The sequence below is a fragment of the Diospyros lotus genome, chromosome 4 (genome assembly GCF_014633365.1).
Source record: "Diospyros lotus cultivar Yz01 chromosome 4, ASM1463336v1, whole genome shotgun sequence".
Classification (NCBI taxonomy): Eukaryota; Viridiplantae; Streptophyta; class Magnoliopsida; order Ericales; family Ebenaceae; genus Diospyros; species Diospyros lotus.
Window position 1 is genome coordinate 13,866,012 of NC_068341.1, and position 20,430 is coordinate 13,886,441.

A 20,430-nucleotide genomic window follows, 5' to 3' on the forward strand; every position below is an offset into this window, starting at 1 on the left:
CGTGGATCACAAGACGAAGTGGGTGTTTGGCTTATCATTTTTTAAGATGGGTTTTAAACTTTTCTACTTAAAAGCTATGTAAAGTTTTAAATCTGGGTAACGTTTAAGTTGATAACGTGTTTAAATAAATGTGTTTTAAGTTGTCATTTATATAGTTATATATTTGGTTTAAAATGCTGATAAGTTATTGAAAGTTAACAAAAATATTAAAATAGGCATGTTGAATAATACAAATAAAATTCAAAAAAATACTAATTTTTAATAAAAATAAATTATAAATTAATGTTTAACTAATAAAATTTTTACCATTAAATGTTGATAAATTATATATAATTATTAAAAAATATATTAATATAATACTTTATGTTTAAATTTAGGTTTAATTCATAAAAATGTTAAATATATATACACAGAGAAAAAGGCAAGGGATGGAGGAGGCAATGATGAAGGCAGCAACTGTAATGGAGATAGAGTCAACGATGGAAAAAAACGGAGATGGAAGAGGCGGAAATGGATAACGATATATAGAGGACAACGACGATGGGGATGGGCTGCAGGCGACGACCGCCGTGGAGGAGAGAAAGGCGACGATGAGAAGGAAATTAGGGGAGGGTAAAGAGAGTACATTAAATATTTTAAGGTTGAAAATATGATAGTAATTAAAAGATAAAATTATAAAATACTTGGTCAACTAAGTTACAGAGAGTGTTTTGAAAAAAAGGGGGGAAGGGAAGCTATTTAAGTTCGGCAACATTTAAATTTTTTAATTTTTAACAAACATGTAACTAAATAAGCTATATAGTGTTTAAGTTTCATTGACAATTTATAAGCGATCAAACCACTCAGTCAAAGACCCTTGAAGCCAGTTCCGTTCACCAGAATCTGTTGTATACGATGGCCAACAATGCCCTTCCACAAGCCAATTTATACAACCCGATTGAATCGAGTATTGGGTGGGGTTGACAATGCAGGACGCCAGGGCCGGCCCTGGGCATAGGCTGTCTAGGCGACGCCTAAGCCCCATGCCTATTTCAATTTTTAGATTTTAAAAATTGAAAAGATGTTAGGGTCATACCCATTTCAAACCATTGTAAATTTTTAATTAATCTTAATTTTTTACCTTTTTTATCAATAATTAATACCATGAGCATCACCATAATTTTTAATTAATCTCAATCTTTCATATTTCTTTATTAATAATCAATCTCATTCACATGCGCTTGGCAGTGGCACACATCCCCTCACAACTATTTCATGTATTTTTAATTAATCTTAATCTCGCTCGTGTATGATTATATTACAACTATTTTCATGTGTCTGACAGTGACCGCGACTCCATCATCTTACTCAGTTCCTCTTTTTCTTAATTTTTTATTCATCCATTGTCATTGGCATCTGCCATCAATCTGCACAAGCGTAGGTCCTTAATCTAACCAATTTAACAACTACTCATTCTCTTCAGCAATTCCATTTTCGTGCTCATCATTTCGTTATGTGACTTATCAGGTATATCTTTTGATTTTGTTTATTAGCCCTTAAATTATCAATTAATTTTGTGTATATATTTCAATATTTGTTATCTCTCTGTTATTAGTGAATCTACACTAATGGATTGACGATAATATCTATTGAAAACATATGTCGGAACAAATTAATTGTAATAGTTTAATTATTAATTTTTCATCTAAAATTGCTAAAAGAGTAAATTTAAAATAAAATATTATAAATTTTATATAATAATTTTTTTTATTTATATTAATTATATTTTTAAATATAATCATAGAGATTTTCATAAAAAATTTCGTTTAGAGCCCTAAAATATGGGGATCAGCCCTGGCTGGACGTACTGTGAATGGCTGGTTCCAGTCGCTGGAATCAGCCATGTAGTGGACAGCGATGCCCATACACAAGCCATTTTGGCTATAATTCAAACTCCTTTTGACTTCATCAACCATGAGATGAGAGCTAATGATGTCATTTCACTTTTCTTAATAATTCCGCACGAAATCCTTAAAACGCGCTTCAAATTAATTTCTATTTTCCACGGCTAAACTGTAGCATGGCCCCCTTTCCCAATCAACTCTTCTTCTTTTTTTCTCCTTTTCTATCAATATTCAAATTCATTCAAAAGACAAAAGCTAACATTTGGGTTGGTAAAAGATTGGCAAATGACAGTCTAGGCAGATAGAGAAATATATAGAATACATTGGATTTGTCACAAGCACATTGGAAGTGTGGCGGACAGGCAGCAAGCATGCCAGGTTTCTGACCTTACAACAACATAAATGTTTTTGTTCTTTTGTCCATGGAAACTTCCATGCTAATGTAGGCTCTTGCGTCACCAAATTCACGACTTTGTTGCCCTTTCCGTCAGCATAAATCTATACTTTTCCCTTCACTCTTCGCCCAAAAGCTTATTAGCCTTTCCTTCTATATAAATCTACACTTTTCTCTTCACTCTTCGCCCATATTCCATCCATCCATCCATTGTTATCCATCCATCCAGCCAGCCAGCCAGGCACCAAATACATGGCTCAACAAGTTCACATCGCTATGGTGCCTCTAAGCGCCCCAGGCCACTTCATCCCCATGGTGGACATGGCCAAGCTGTTGGCCCAACATGGTGCCACTGTCACCCTCATCACCACCCCCCAGATCGCCTCGAGGTTCGCGCCGGCCATCGACCGGGTGACCCAGGGGGAGTCTGGGCTCTCGATCTGCGTGCGCCACATCCGGTTCCCGTCTCAAGAGGCTGGCCTCCCGGAGGGCTGTGAAACGGTGGATGCCCTTCCCTATACGGACATGATGAAGAACTTGCTTGTGGCTCTCGCCATGCTGCAGGAGCCCTTTGAGGAGTTGTTTGAGAGCATCAAGCCCAAGCCAAGCTTCTTAATAGCTGATATGTATCTGTCTTGGGTGGCTGAGACAGCTAGGAAATTCAAAGTTCCAAGGATCATCTTTGATGGGACGAGCTGCTTCAACATGTTATGCTCCCACAACTTGTCTACCTCTGGAGTTCATGAGGATTTGGGGGATTCTGAGCCCTTTTTGGTGCCTGGTTTGCCGCATAAAATTGAGTTTACGAAAGCTCAGCTGCCTAAGACACTCAATCCAACCTCAAAAGAATCAAAGGAATTCTGTGACAGAGTAAGTGAAGCTGCAGCAGAGGCTTATGGGGAGGTGATCAATAGCTTTGAGGAGCTAGAGCCAAGATACATCCAAGAAATCAAGAGGGTGAAAGGAGATAAAGTTTGGTGCATTGGGCCACTGTCACTGTGCAACAAGGACAACACAGATAAGGCTCACAGAGGGAACAAGTCTTCCATTGATGAACACAAGTGCCTAAGCTGGCTTGACGAACAGGAGCCGGGATCGGTGGTCTACGCCAGCCTTGGAAGCATCAGCCGGCTTTCGCTTCCCCAGCTGATGGAGCTTGGATCAGCCTTGGAGGCCAGCAAGTACCCATTTGTTTGGGTCGTAAGAGGAGGCGAAATAACGGATGAGATATGGAAATGGATGGAAGAAGATGGATTCCAGGAGAGAACGAAGGGGCGAGGTCTTGTTATCCGGGGCTGGGCCCCACAAGTACTGATCTTATCCCACCCTTCTGTGGGGGCATTCCTTACACATTGTGGCTGGAACTCAACCTTGGAGGGGGTCTCAGCTGGTTTGCCAATGGTGACTTGGCCAATATTCGCCGAGCAGTTCTTCAACGAAAAGCTGGCTGTGGAGGTGCTGGAGATTGGAGTGAGTGTTGGGGCTCAGGTGGCTGTGAATCTTGGAGATGAAGAGAAGTTTGGAGCGGTGGTGAAGAGGGAAGAAATCAGAGGGGCTGTAGAGAAAGTGATGGAAAAGGGGGTGGAAGGGGAAAAGAGGAGGCAAAGAGCGAAGGGACTCAAAGAAATGGCAAAGAGGGCAATGGAAAAAGAGGGCTCTTCTTACTTGAACATGGAGCTGTTGATTGAAGATGCCAGGAAACAGTGTAATTAAGAGGATGTTTGGCTTAACGTTTTTTTCAATAACTTTTAAATTAAAAGTTAAATAGTATTTAAGTTGATAATATATTTGAATAGATATGCTTTTAAGTTATCAATTATTATTTACGTGTTTAGTTTAAAATAGTTGATAAGTTATTAAAACTTGATAAAAAAACTAAAATAGACATAATAAAATTTTATTATTAAATATTAATAAATTATATATAATTATTAAAAATATATTAATACAATATTATATATATTATATATACATATAATTATTGTTATATATATATCATATATATATATACGCAGTGGCCAATCCTATGGGAACGGAGGAGATAAGGGCGGGGATAGCCGATGGAAAGCGATCGGTGGGGGCGACGGCTACCGCGGTTATGGAGGAGGGGCGACGACGACTTGTCGCGATAATGGCAGAACAGAAGTGGCAATGACGTGACCCACCAACATGAGATTTCTTGCGGTGGCTCAGCTGGACGATGGCACGACGATTATGGAGGAGGGGCGACAACGACAATGGCATAATGGCGGAGGGGCATGGGCAACAACGACAACAACTTTTGGAGAAGATGATGGGAGAAGAGAGTTTGGGAAAGAAGATGCAACGGACGGGGACACACGTGTAAATATAAAAAATATTTTAAGATAAAATAGTATTTTTCTTGATCAACTCTCTAATTTTTTTTTTTTGCCAACGCTAGGGCACCAACTTCTAGTAATCGCTGGTATAGTAACTTTAAAGCTGTTAATGATTGTCACACACTTAATTATAAAAAATTATATAACTTTAAATCTAGTTATACAGCTTATCAGTGGTCAAACGGCTGAGCCAAACAGCCTCTAAGTCGATAATGTACAAGGAAATTGAAAATGGAAAATGGCACATGGCACTGTCACTGTCGCAGTCTTGGTCTTTGAACACGATTAGGCTTTCATCACTTGTAGGCGACCTTTTCTTCCTTTGTGTCCTTCCTCTTAATTACTTGTGCAAGCTTTTCAAAGGAAGGAAGCTGCTTTAATATTATTGGACTTTCAAGCTTATTGCATTCATGAAATTTGTCTTTTCCAATTAAAGACTCCGGAGGAGTCTAGAAAACTCTCTCTAAAGTTTTCAACCATAAAAACAAGTGTCCAAAACACTTTGGATTTGACGAACCCTATTTTATAAGAATCTTGGAAGAGTCATATTTGACCTATTTTTTATTTCACAAAAAAAGACTGATTTTTCTAGGCACAAAAAATCAACTTTACTATTACTGTCAAAACTCTCTCTTGGAAACTAAACACAAAGATAAACTCATTTCCCAGTAGTTGAAAATTCAGGGAAGGACAAAGCTAGATAGATGAAGACTATACTAGCAATGGAAAGAAATAACCAGGAGTCCCAGACAAGAGCAAGCAACAAGCATATGCCTGAATGCAGGCCAAAGTTATGCCAACCAAGCCACAACTCAACCAAAGCTGGTCACGTACTTACCCCACAAGAAAACCAAAGCTTCTTATAAGATACAATTTCAAACAAGACACCATTTGAACCATGCCAACAAGCTTATTATAGCTAATATCGCCATCAGCAGGCAATTGTAACCCTTTCCAAAACTATGCCAACCAGGCTACAGCTCAATAAAACCAGAAAACTACTCATATCCCGCTAGCATTTGAAACAGCAGCCACCAACATCAAGCCAACCAAAACCAACAAAGTATGCTATAAGGTCCATATCCAAATGACGACAATCTATCAAGCCTTTACCTCGTTATATACGATGAAGTCCCATCCAGGTAGATCTGGGCTTGTTTGGTGCCAAATCTATACCTTTACCTAGATTTAGAATCCATCATGTAGGGTCTGTTTTAGAATCCATCATGTAAGGTCTGTTGATTGGCAATTTTTTTTTTTTTTTTTTGAATGAAAAATGATTATTTTTCATTCAAATTTTAATTTTTGAGATATTTAATTAATTAATTTTTTTTATAAAAAATATTAATATTATTTTTTAACTAGTGATCACGCAATGCTCTTTTCTCACTTTTGTTATAAGAAAAAAAAATATTACTTTTACATCATTATGTACACCTTGAACTACATAATGGTGTAAGAATATTTAAAATACATTTATGCCTCACTATGAGGCATCATGAGACATAAAAATGTTTTGGATGTTTTTACATTATTATGTAATCTAAACTGTACACAATGATGTAAGAGTTGCGTGATTTTATAAGAAAACCCTATTTAATAATAATGGTGTAAGAATATTTAAAACCCTCGCCCTCGCCAGCTCACCCCTCTGGCCCTCTGTCGCTCGTTGTCTCTCTAGCTCTCTCTCGCTCCATCGCTTGTCTCGCCTAGCCTAAAAACCCATGTTTTAGGTCAGCTATGTATTTATAGAAGTTGAAATAGAGCCATTAGATTTCACCGTTGGAAATGACACATCTCCCTTTTTCTCTCTCCAAATGTTGGAAAAATGGCACCACAAAAAGATTGTTGTCATTTTGTAACCCTAGATGTCATTTGGAAAATTTTTAATCCAAGGAGCTATTTCGACAGTTATGGGTTGGCACTCTCTTTTGGAATTGCTCTAATGAAAATTATTCATTTATAATTATGAAATTTGGGTATTTAATTAGTGACTGCTTTTACCTATAAAAAAATATTTTAAAATATTAATAATGTCACTATATTATATTCATATAATAATCTCAACAATAATATTATCATACAAATTGACCCGATACCTGACCCATTTGGGTCTTGGTAAGTGGGCCAAATACTTGCAAACCCTAGCAGTCGCCTTCCCTTCTCTGCGTCACATGTTGCTCTTTCTCACTCAATCTCTCATTTACTTTTTCGTCTCCTTTTCTTCTCTAACCTACAATCGTCAGTTGTTGGCTTACTTTCTCATCCTTTCGTCCGGCAGTATCTACTCTCTTCTCGACCAACCAACTGTTGCCTCGAACATTGACCACCAGAGTTTCTCCAATTCAAGGTAAGCACTTAAAGTTCTTCGATTTTAATTTTTAGATATAGTGAGATCTAACCGTTGGATCGTTCTGTTTTTTTATTCGATCACAAGACCAAGGCGATTTCGATGGTCGATTCCGATCATCGGAATCTGCGATAGATGGTGGTCGGCGATGCCCTTCCAAAAACGGGTATCTTTTTTTCCAAAAAATTATGTATTCTTTTCGTATTTCAATTTTTAGTTTTAAATTCATTTTTAATTTTGTGTTTTGAGTGTCTGTTTTGAGATTTTTAAATACGCATTCTTTTTGTCATTCTGAAAAAACTATTTCTTAAAATAGAAAACTCGAAAACGTGTATATTTTAAAATTTTGAAAAAACTTGTTTTATAATATTTTATTCAATAAATTTAATTATTAAATAATAAAATTAACTCTTTTTAATAAAATTCTACCATTAAAATAAAATAATAAATTTGATTAATAAATTACTGACATACATCTTAACAATAATTTATATTAAATTATACACTTAATAATATATTATATGTTATTCTATATTTTTAATTATAATATAAATATACTACATTTTTTAAATTTTAAATAAATATATAATTTTATTTTCAAAATTTAATAATAAATTTTTCTTCTTTTTTTCTCTTCTTTTCTTTTTTTTCCTTTATTTTTTTTTTTTTTCTTCTTCTCCGACACCTTACATCTTTTCTGTCGTTGACAACCACTGCCAACTAGAGATTCACACGATTAGATCCTACTATTAGAAAGTCCAAGTCAAAGGGTTAACATACACGAAAATATGTCAAATTTAATGATTGGAATTTTGTAGATCTAATTTTTAATTTTTTGCTACAAGTAAAAAAACGCACTGCCAGACAATAAGAGGCAATCACCTGACACCCAAGGGCCCATCGACCAACATACCCAAAAACTAGCAAGATCCAACAGTCAAATTGTAACGCCCCATTTTTCGAGCGCATCATAACTTAAGACAATTCTGGAATAATAATTTTTTATATATATAAAACTAAGACTAAATCTTATCATTGCTCTTATACATTCCAAAATTTTCATTTATTTATCTTTAAGGAGAATCATCATAAATATCAAATGCAAAAACTAGAATCGAACCTAACATCATAACATTAATCATAAATCAATTCTTATATCACGGGAACATAAATTTCTCAATAAGAATTAATACATAACATAAGTTTTCAACTAACATTAACCCTAAATAGGGTTCTACATCATCATTCCTCAAAACGTTCAGAATTCGAAGTAGCAGAACTTAAATACATGAGCTACATAACATACACTCAACTCATCATGCACTTTGCTAAGTGCCATTTCATACCTCATTCATCCCTGTTTCTGCTACAATCTCCATCTAAAACGTTTGAATATTCTAGGGGCAAAACCCAAGTTAGATGATGAATCATCTAAGTAAGGGAAACAAAACATTTAATACTCATGTATGTATGCAATGCACATAATATCATAACTCTCATGTTTAGATCGACTGCACCTTAAGATTACCCGTCATTTTTCCAGCCTCCCTGCCAGACCAAGGTGTATGGGTGCACCCTTGGCAAAGTAACGAAGCCAGTACCTAATCCCAAACTCATGCAACGTATGACCGTAAATCTCATTATACTCATATGCATATTTCATAAATCAAAACATGTAAATGCAATCTGTAATACCCCATATTCGTATGAGGTTGCCACGTAATTTCGATGAGTTTAGAATACTGAAAAAATTGATTTGATAGGAGTTATTCGTACCGAATCGACTGCAGGGAATGCCTCGGAGTGAAATTATCTAAGGAAAATTATATGGTCTCGACGAGCGTATCGAGATAGGATTTATGGTATCGAAAGAAATCGAATTCGGAACGATTTTCGATACAGCTAAAATGTAGCTGTAATTTAAACTGTAAAACCGAATCGTTGTAGGAGGCTCCCGAAAAATCAACGAAACCCTAGAGGGCTCCGGTTTTACATAATGAGTAACCCTTCAGTGGTTTTAGGATGAAACGATAGCCCGGTGAGAACACTGAGACAAAATCATCTATATCGAGTAAATTTAAGTTATTAATTATGGATTTTCAGTATTGTAATACAAATTAATTTAAGATTTAAGGGCATAGTTGCAATTAAGGAATTGCACAAATGTAATAGGGATGAAATTTGAGATTTAATGTGTAATTTTTCTTAAATTAAAGTGTAATATATAATTTATATACACATATATATATATCCATGTGCGCGTGGCTAGCTTCTGAGAAGCTTTAATAGCCGTGATTTTGGGCTGCAAATTGGAAGATAATGGCAGCAGGATTTGAGGAAGATAGTTGCAGCGGGATTTAAGGAGATTGGCAGCAAGATTTAAGGGGCTGAGCAATTAATGTGATGTATATATATATATATACACGCCCGTGGAGAGCCGCAATGGCTGCCTATAAATTGGCAGTGATAGAGGGCGAGAAATGCAAGGGCTGGGCAATCCGAGAAGCAAGGGAGAGAGAGTAAGAGAGAGAGAGAGAGAGTGTGTGTGTGTGTGTGTGTGTGCGTGCTAGGGTAGAGAAGGCCGAGTGGGAGGCAGCAGCTTGCGGCAGCCATGGCCGCAAGCTCGGGCAGAGGAACGAGAGTCACGGGCGTGGAGCAGCTGGTCGTGCGATGGTCGAGGCAGCAAGCTGCGGTGCAGAGGCGCCGGAGGCCCAAGAAACGGCCCGAAGTAGTAGAGCCGCGGCCATGGCAGCTATGGCCACAAGCTCCAGCAAGCTGGACGCGAGGCAAAGGAGCTGCCGCGATGGCAGCTTGCGACGGCGGGCGATGGTGCGGCCGGTGCAGCGGCTGGGGAAGGCGGAAGCAGCCAGCGGGGCATGCAGAAGCGGCCAGCGAGGGAGGCCACAGCGCGCGGGCAACGGTCGCACGAAGGAGAAGATACAGTTCCCGCGCGCAAGGCTGAAACAGATGAGGGAGGAAGAAAATGGAGAAGGAGAAGAAGAAGAAGAAAGAAAGAAATAAAGAAGAAGAAGAAAAAAAAAAGGAAGAGAGAGTTGAAGGTCGCGCAGGAGGAAGCGGGAGGAGAAAGAAGAAGAGAAGGAGAAGAAAGAAAAAGAAAAAAAAGAAAAAGAAAAAGAAAAGAAAAGAAAAGGAAAGAAGAAAAAATAGGAAAAATTATCAAAAAAATCTCAAAAAATAGGAAATTATGTTTCGGTAATATCCTAGAGATTTTAGCAAGGAAAATGGCTCAGGCACGCATTTCGAGGAGATGGCACACATATTGAGGAAGTCAGAGATGCTAAGTTAAGGTAAGTAAAATTTCTCAGAAAATTTTAGAAATTCAAGAATATTATTTTATGAATTTTCGTAGAGAAATATTTGAGAAAATATTTTAGAAATATTTAGTTTGGATTTATTGAGAAAAATTTGGAAGAAATAGAGAGAAAATTAAAGAAAATGCCAGAAATTATGAAAAAATAGGTTTTAATATTTATTTAAATAATTATGGTGGTTAGGATACCTTGAGGCTTAAGTTGAAGTGACTTGTCAAATTTTGAGGTTGGCACACAAATCGAGGCGATACACGATGCAAGGCTCGGATATTGAGGTAGCCCGATAAGCTTGAGAATGTAAGTGGTACTCCCCAATTAAAGTTAGTTTTATGGGAAATGGTTGGTTTGTAAGTGATTTATGCTCCTCGAAAATGTTTTCATCATATTGACATACTCTGATATGTACCCATCACGTAGACTGCATACATGATATGACTATGAAATGCATAAATACACGTTGATATCATTGATCACGTGCATTGAGGCCGTAGGGAGTACGAACTAGCGCCGCTACTTTACCAGGGGTGCACCCATACACCCCGGCTTCGAAAGAGGTGGCCGCAAAAATGGTAGGCAGCATGAGAGGTGCAGTTGACACCTACAAGATAAGACATTGCATACACACATGATATAGCATTATGTACCCTTACTTAGATGATTCATCATCTAACTTGAGTTTTGCCCCTGAAATATTCAAATATTCCAAGTGAAGATTGTAACAGATACAAGGATAAATGAGGTATGACATGACACTTAACAGAGTGCATAAAGAGTTAAATGTATGTTATGTAGCCCATGTATTTAAGTTCTGCTACTTTGAATTCTGAATGTTTTGAGGAATGTTGATGTATATCCTTATGGTCAATGAAGATGTAAGAATTGATTTATGATTAATGTTAAGATATCAAGTTTCGATCTTTACCTCCGTATTTGATGTGTATAATAATTCTCTTTCGAGATTAATGTATGGGAATTCTGGGACGGATTCGAGGAATGATGTGATTTAGCTTTAGTGTTTGAAAGAAAAAAAATTATTGTCCCGAAATTATCACAATTTATAACGCGCCCGGGAAAGCGGGGCGTTACACAATCTACATGACATACTCATAACAAGGCATGACAAAATAATAAGATCATAACACTTAGTCCAGTTGGGAAGTACCACTTACCTTCTCAAGCTAATCGGGCTATCTTGATATTCGTGCATTTTCTCGAAATACGTGCATTGTCTCGATTTGCGTGCCAACCTCAAAATTTGCACAAGTCACTTCAACTTAAACCTCAAAGCATCCTAAACATCATATTATTTAAATAAGTATTAAAACTTATTTTTCTATAATTTTTTACATTTTCTTTATTTTTTCTCTATTTCTTCTTATTTTTCCTCAATAAACCCAATTAAATATTCTCTCAAATATTTCCTTAAACATATCACTCTAAAAATTCATAAAATAATATTATTAAATTTCTAAAATTTTCTAAAAAATTTTACTCACATTGACTTAGTCTTTCAGACTTTCTCGATAAGCTTGCTCTAACATTGAAATACGTGTTCGATCAATTTCTTGACTCCAAAAAACTCCTCGTCCCAAAATAGTTTCTAGAATTATTTTGACATTTTTCAAAAAATTCCTCCACATTTTTTTTTTCTTTTTCTTTTTTCTTTTCTTCACTTCATCTTCTTCCTTCAGCTTTTTCTTCACTGCGCCTGCAAATGCGCGACCAGCCATGCCTGCCAGCCACCAGCCGCCCGGCGCCGCGCGCCATAGCCGGTCGCTCCGCAACCACCGCGCACAGCGCCTCCACCCGCACACCGTCGCAGCTCCGCCGCTACCATGCTCGCCGACCAGCCCACAGCCGCTGCCATGGACACCCACCCGAGCTTCCAGCGCTGCTATGTGGCCAACTCCGGCCACCGATGCACTTGGCCGCCTCACCGCGAGCTACCGCGACCACCTCCCTTGCTGCTATGCTTCGCTCGGCCCCCTCTGAGCTGCCCGTGCCGGCTCAAGCTTGCGGCTATGGCCGCTTACTGCTTTGGGCAGCCACCGATCGACCTCTCCCCCTCGCGCTTTCGGCCTCTCTCTCAAGCTCTGATCTCTGATCCCTCTGCCAAGCTTTCTCTCTCTCTCATGCTCTCAGATTTCAGCCCTCTGCGCACATACATACGCACAACACATATAAATATATATATATATATATAATACACTTACCATCCTATCTAATCTTAGATTTCTCACCTTATCTACTCTGAATTTTCCTCTAATCTTGTCGCCCAGTTTCCCTCGAATCCTGTTGCCAATTTCCATCAATTCTTGCTAAAATCTCAGCCTCCTCACACACGAACGCGCGTACAGCTATATATATATATATATTTATATCACTTTATATTATCCCATAATAATAAAAAAATTATACATTTAAATTCTAAGATACATCTCTATTTCACTTAGACAATTCTTTAATTGTATTTACATCCTCAAACGTCCAATTAATTTAGATTATGATACAATAGATCTAAAATTAATAATTCAAGATTTACTCGATAAGGACGATTTCGTCCCTGCGCCCTCACCAGACCCTTGTTTCGTTCCAAAACCACTTTTAGGGTTTATCTTTACGCGAAACCAGAGCCCCCTCAGGGTTACATTTATTTTTTGGAAATCTCCTACGATGATTCAGTTTTTCAGCCTAAATCAAAGCTGTATTTTAGCTGTACTAAAAACCGTTTCAATTCTGATTTCTTTTAACACCATAAATCCTATCTCAGAATACTCGTCGAGACCATGTCATTTTGCTTAGACAATTATGCTCTGGGGCATTCCCTCAGTTGTTTCGGTACTTATAACTGCTACCAAGCCATTTTTTTGGTATTCTAAACTTGTTTAAATTACGTGAAAACCTCATACAAATATAGGTTTTTACACAAATCTCTTTAGATCTAAACTTAAATGTTTGACCAAACCCAACACCCATCTATATACGCACTGCTAGTTGCCACCGGCCACCGTTTGCTGGTGCTTTCCGACGATCAGAGGCAACAAAACGATACCCAATGGCCTATTGACCAACATACCCAAAAACCAACAAAAGGAGAAAGAGAAGAAAAGAGAAATGAGAGAAGAGATGAGACAAAACCAACAAGAGAGCGACGGGGGGCAGTCGAGGGTTGCTCACATCGCCGGTAGTTGGCACGATTGATAGTGGTGGTCGCGGTGGCAGGTACGGTTGACAACAATGATGGTAATGATAGGTGCAGTCAAAAATGATGATGGCAATGGCAGGTGCGATGGATGGCCAAATGAAGAGAAGATAGGAGAAATGAGAAAAGAAAGGAAAGAAATGATAGATGCTAGGTTTGTGCGAGATTGGTAGGGGAGGGGGCTGTGTGTTTTCCTCGTTTTGGGTGTTTTCAGCATGTTTTGGCTGAAAACACCAAAAACAATAAAATGTTGTTTTGGGTTTTCTTTACAAATTTTTTTCTTATTTTCAAAAATACATTTTTGAAAATAGTAAAGTAAATGTGTTTTCAGTGTTTTGAAAAACTAAAAACTCAAAATGGGTTGAAAATAACAAAGAGAACGCAGTCTTAATTTTAGATCTAGCGATTTCCAACTGTTTGATTGTTTTGATTTTTGGATATGTGCGTCACAGGATTAAGACGATTCCAATGGTCGGTTCTGATCATCTGACCCTTCCATGGACAGTGGTTGGCGATGTCTTTCCGAAAACAAACAAGTCTTTTTTTCCAAAAAAAATAATTTCTATATCTAGTCAGATCCAACCATTGGATTGTTTTGGGTTTTTGATATGTGAGTCACAAGACAAATGTGATCCAATGGTTAGTTTCGATCATCAAAATCACTCATGAACAGTGGACCGCGTGATGCCCTTCTAGAAACATGTACTAACTTTTCAAAAAAATAATTTTTAAATCTATTGAGATCCAACTATCAGGTCATTTTGGTTTTTGGATCTGTGGATCACAAGACGAAGTGAATGTTTGGCTTATTGTTTTTTAAGATGGCTTTTAAGCTTTTATACTTAAAAGTTATATAGAGTTTTAAATCTGCCTAGCATTTAAGTTGATAACGTGTTTAGATAAATGTGTTTTAAATTATTATTTATATAGTTATGTGTTTGGTTTGAAAATATTGATAAGTTATCAAAACTTAACAAAAATATTAAAATAAACATGTTGTTGAATAATACAAATAAAATTCATAAAAATACTAATTTTTAATAAAAATAAATTATAAATTCATGTTTAACTAATAAAAATTTTATGATTAAATGTTAATAAATTATATAAAATTATTAAAAAATATATTAATACAATATTTTATATTTAAATTTAAGTTTAATTCATAAAAATGTTATATATATATATATATATACACAAAGAAAGGCAAGGGATGGAGGAGGAGATGATGAAGGCGGCGACCGCAATGGACATACAGTCAACGATGGCAAAAAACAGAGATGGAAGAGGTGGCGATAGACGACGATATACAAAGGGCAACGGCAATGGGGATGGATTGGAGGCAACGGCTGCCATGGAGGAGAGGGAGACGGCAATGAGAAGGAAATGGAAGGAGGACAGAGAGAGTATTAAATATTTTAAGATTGAAAATATAATAATTATTAGAAAGTAAAATTATAAAATATTTGGTCAACTAAATTATGGAGAGTATTTTGAAAAAAGTGTGGGAGGGGGAGGGAAGTTTTTCTAAAACGCTATTAAATAGCATTTAAGTTTAGTAATATTTAAATTTTTTAATTTTTAATAAATATATAACTAAATAAGTTATATAGTGTTTAAATTTCATGGACAATTTATAAGGCGATGAAACCGCTCACCCAAAGACCCTTGAAGCCAGTTCCGTTGATCAGAACCTGCTGTATACGATGGCCAACAATGCCCTTCCATAAGCCATTTTATACGACCCGAATGAAACGGGTATTGGGTGGGGTTGACACTGCAGGACGTACTGTGAATGGTTGGTTCCAATCGCTAGAATAAGCCATGTAGTGGACAGCGATGCCCTTCCACAAGCCATTTTATACCCGGCGTCCTACAGTGCAGCAGTTGAAAGTTGAAACCGCAGGAGGTACTGGGAATGGCTTTCCTCTTCACCAGGTCGACGAATAAATCAATGAATCAAAGCAGAGTAATTAGCTATAATTCAAATTCCTTTTTACTTCATCAACCATGAGATGAGAGCAAATGATGTCAGCATGGCCCCCTTTCCCAATCAACTCTTCTTTTCTTTTTTTTTTCCCTTTTTTATCAATATTCAAATTCATTCAAAAGACAAAAGCTAACATTTGGGTTGGTAAAAGATTGGCAAATGACAGTCTAGGCAGATAGAGAAATATATAGAATACATTGGATTTGTCACAAGCACATTGGAAGTGTGGCGGACAGGCAGCAAGCATGCCAGGTTTCTGACCTTACAACAACATGAATGTTTTTGTTCTTTTGTCCATGGAAACTTCCATGCTAATGTAGGCTCTTGCGTCACCAAATTCACAAGTTTGTTGCCCTTTCCATCAGCATAAATCTATACTTTTCTCTTCACTCTTCGCCCAAAAGCTTGTTGGCCTTTCCTTCTATATAAATCTACACTTTTCTCTTCACTCTTCGCCCATATTCCATCCATCCATCCATTGTTATCCATCCAGCCAGCCAGCCAGGCACCAAATACATGGCTCAACAAGTTCACATCGCTATGGTGCCTCTAAGCGCCCCAGGCCACTTCATCCCCATGGTGGACATGGCCAAGCTGTTGGCCCAACATGGTGCCACTGTCACCCTCATCACCACCCCCCAGATCGCCTCGAGGTTCGCGCCGGCCATCGACCGGGTGACCCAGGGGGAGTCTGGGCTCTCGATCTGCGTGCGCCACATCCGGTTCCCGTTTCAAGAGGCTGGCCTCCCGGAGGGCTGTGAAACGGTGGATGCCCTTCCCCATACGGACATGATGAAGAACTTGTTTGTGGCTCTCGCCATGCTGCAGGAGCCCTTTGAGGAGTTGTTTGAGAGCATCAAGCCCAAGCCAAGTTTCTTAATAGCTGATATGTATCTGTCTTGGGTGGCTGAGACAGCTAGGAAATTCAAAGTTCCAAGGATCATCTTTGATGGGATGAGCTGCTTCAACATGTTATGCTCCCACAACTTGTCTACCTCTGGAGTTCATGAGGATATGGGGGATTCTGAGCCCTTTTTGGTGCCTGGTTTGCCGGATAAAATTGAGTTTACGAAAGCTCAGCTGCCTATGACACTCAATCCAACCTCAAAAGAATCAAAGGAATTCTGTGACAGAGTAAGTGAAGCTGCAGCAGAGGCTTACGGGGAGGTGATCAATAGCTTTGAGGAGCTAGAGCCAAGATACATCCAAGAAATCAAGAGGGTGAAAGGAGATAAAGTTTGGTGCATTGGGCCACTGTCACTGTGCAACAAGGACAACACAGATAAGGCTCACAGAGGGAACAAGTCTTCCATTGATGAACACAAGTGCCTAAGCTGGCTTGACGAACAGGAGCCGGGATCGGTGGTCTACGCCTGCCTTGGAAGCATCAGCCGGCTTTCGCTTCCCCAGCTGATGGAGCTTGGATCAGCCTTGGAGGCCAGCAAGTACCCATTTGTTTGGGTCGTAAGAGGAGGCGAAATAACGGATGAGATATGGAAATGGATGGAAGAAGATGGATTCCAGGAGAGAACGAAGGGGCGAGGTCTTGTTATCCGGGGCTGGGCCCCACAAGTACTGATCTTATCCCACCCTTCTGTGGGGGCATTCCTTACACATTGTGGCTGGAATTCAACGTTGGAGGGGGTCTCAGCTGGTTTGCCAATGGTGACTTGGCCAATATTCGCCGAGCAGTTCCTCAACGAGAAGCTGGCTGTGGAGGTGCTGGAGATTGGAGTGAGTGTTGGGGCTCAGGTGGCTGTGAATCTTGGAGATGAAGAGAAGTTTGGAGTGGTGGTGAAGAGGGAAGAAATCAGAGGGGCTGTAGAGAAAGTGATGGAAAAGGGGGTGGAAGGGGAAAAGAGGAGGCAAAGAGCAAAGGGACTCAAAGAAATGGCAAAGAGGGCAATGGAAAAAGAGGGCTCTTCTTACTTGAACATGGAGCTGTTGATTGAAGATGCCAGGAAACAGTGAGTCGATAAGGGTAATGTTGTTTGTACATAAAGAGGGTTATAATAGGTTACAGATTGATGAAATGGGAATGACCCATTTGCTCCTATAATAAATGACCCAAACTTACCCAAAACTCTCTCTTTTTCCTCTATCTCTCTCTCGTCTCACCTAAAAAACTCTTTCTCTTTCCTCTCTCTTTCTCGCCCGCCTCACCCTCGTCCCTTGCTGACCGCCATCGTCCGTTGCATTCTCGATTGGTTTGGGTGGTCACCTATTGTTAAAGGATGCAGCGATGAGACGCGACAGAGACAAGGTGGTAAGGTGGCAGTGGCAAGACGGTGAGGTTGTAGCGACGAAAAGAGGCGAGGCAACGACGAGAACAGGCGAGGGCGAGAGGCAAGCGACGACAAAGACGATGCGCTGAGAGACGCAGAGGCACTAGCGGTAAGGTGGTGAGACGGCAGTGGCGAGACAATGAAGTTACAGTTGCGAGATGAGACGAGGGCAAGGTTAGCAGGGAGAGAGAGAGGAGGGTGAAATAAATCATAATATATTATAATATTTTAATGTCAAAATATCACAATAAATTCAGACTAAAAAGTTTTATAAACTCTATTATGTACGAATAGTGTGATCGAGTCGATAATGTACATGAAAATAGAAAATGTCACTGTCAGTGTCACTGTCGCAGTCTTTGTCTTTGAACGCGATTAGGCTTTCATCACTTGTAGGCCACCTTTTCTTTCTTTGTATCCTTCCTCTTAATTACTTGTGCAAGCTTTTCAAAGGAAGGAAGCTGCTTTAATATTATTGGACTTTCAAGCTTATTGCATTCATGAAATTTGTCTTTTCCAATTAAAGACTCCGGAGGAGTCTAGAAAACTCTCTCTAAAGTTTTCAACCATAAAAAACAAGTGTCCAAAACACTTTGGATTTGACGAACCCTATTTTATAAGAATCTTGGAAGAGTCATATTTGACCTATTTTTTATTTCACAAAAAAAGAATGATTTTTCTAGGCACAAAGAATCAAACTTTACTAATACTGTCAAAACTCTCTCTTGGAAACTAAACACGAAGATAGACTCATTTCCCAGTAGTTGAAAATCCAGGGAAGGACAAAGCTAGATAGATGAAGACCATACAAGCAATGGAAAGAAATAACCAGGAGTCCCAGACAAGAGCAAGCAACAAGCATATGCCTGAATGCAGGCCAAAGTTATGCCAACCAAGCCACAACTCAACCAAAGCTGATCACGTCCTTACCCCACAAGAAAACCAAAGCTTCTTATAAGATACAATTTCAAACAAGACACCATTTGAACCATGCCAACAAGCTTATTATAGCTAATATCGCCATCAGCAGGCAATTGTAACCCTTTCCAAAACTATGCCAACCAAGCTACAGCTCAATAAAATCAGAAAACTGCTCATATCCCGCTAAGGCAACATTTGAAACAGCAGCCACCAACATCAAGCCAACCAAAACCAACAAACTATGCTATAGGGTCCATATCCAGATGACGACAATCTATCAAGCCTTTACCTCATTATTTGGATCAGTTATATGAACTCTAGCTACAGCCAGTCATTTGTACTAAAGGTCTTATTTCTATAAGGCCCTTAATTCATCTCCAAACAATAAAAAGAAAAGCCGTGGAGATGGATGGTTTCTCCGTCTAAAATCAATACTATATATACGATGAAGTCTCATCCAGGTAGATCTGGGCTTGTTTGGTGCCAAATCTGTACCTTTACCTAGATTTAGAATCCATCATGTAAGGTCTGTTGATTGGCAATTTTTTTTTGGATGAAAAATGATTATTTTTCATTCAAATTTTAATTTTTGAGATATTTAATTAATTAATTTTTTTATAAAAAATATTAATATTTTTTAACTAGTGATCGGGATGCTCTTTTCCCACTTCTATTATAAGAAAAAAAAATGTTGTTACTCTTAATGGTACATTTTGGACTACCTTTGTCATGAGTCACAATTAGATGTAGGAATATTTTGGACATTTTTATACTACGTAATCTAAACTAGTTGTACACAATGATGTAATGTAAGAGTAACCTGACTCTATAAGAAAACCCACGCTGGCCTTCTTCCACCACCGCCCATCGATGGAGAAGAAGGATTGGTGACTGGAGAAGACGTAGGCGACGGCCATAGTAGCGGCGACGACGACAACCGCTCCAATGGGAGCTCAACCCAAGGAGAAGAAGAAGACGAGTCAAACCGTAATCCGGGTCCCAATGCCGGTGCAGGAGCGTGGAGCATCGGAGGTCTTTGGAAGACCCTAGTGAACCGATCCGAGTCGGTTATCGAGATATACCGGCGGGATCTGAAGGAATTCAGGTCAGGCCTGCAGAAGGAAACGGTGGTGTTTCTCGAGGTCGCAAGCCGCAAGCCGCGCCGTTTAGGATCTACCGACGTCGATTGAGACCGGCGCGTCGTCGGTGGCTCACGGATCCCTGGAAACGGTGGGGCACGCCATCGACGGCCGAGATCATCTCGCAAGATAAGGACGCCCTTCTTCGACATTCCGATGGCGAATCGGACTCCGATGCGCTTAACTATAGTAACCACAGCGTGAACTCGACGAGATACAGTCGGTTCGACGCGCTATTGCACTCGATCCAGAGTGATTAGAGTACTTACTGTAACGAAGCTGATGGCTTGGAGGACTACAGCAAGTGGAAATTAGGATTTGGAGGACAACAGCCAATCTGAGAGTGGAGGCTGAGTGCCGGGGGGTTCACGGCAACCCCCTTCCAACTCTCTGGAAAAAAAAATGGCAATCAAACATGAAAAATTAAAAATATATAATAATTTTTAAATAAAAAATTAAGTCAATTAAATGTTTTTAATTAATATTTTTCTTAAAATTTAATTATATATAATTTAATTACTTAAAAAATATTTTATTTTTATGCAAATTAATAAACGCACTTGTAGTGTTCATA

At 38.8% G+C, this 20,430-nt stretch overlaps 1 protein-coding gene across 2 annotated transcripts; it reads left to right on the forward strand.

Moving 5' to 3' along the window:
• The first annotated feature begins 2,414 nt into the window (after positions 1 to 2,414).
• Positions 2,415 to 18,293, forward strand: LOC127799601 (UDP-glycosyltransferase 73C4-like). 2 transcript variants are annotated; one of them, XM_052333790.1, is made up of 2 exons: positions 2,415 to 3,732; positions 17,231 to 18,293. In XM_052333790.1, exons 1-2 carry the CDS (start codon positions 2,530 to 2,532, stop codon positions 17,480 to 17,482), a joined length of 1,455 nt encoding a protein of 484 aa, XP_052189750.1. In that variant the 5' UTR covers positions 2,415 to 2,529; the 3' UTR covers positions 17,483 to 18,293. The 2 variants fall into 2 exon arrangements, with proteins under 2 accessions (XP_052189750.1, XP_052189749.1); XM_052333789.1 differs by having other exon boundaries at positions 2,417 to 3,116; positions 16,615 to 18,293.
• Positions 18,294 to 20,430: the final 2,137 nt, after the last annotated feature.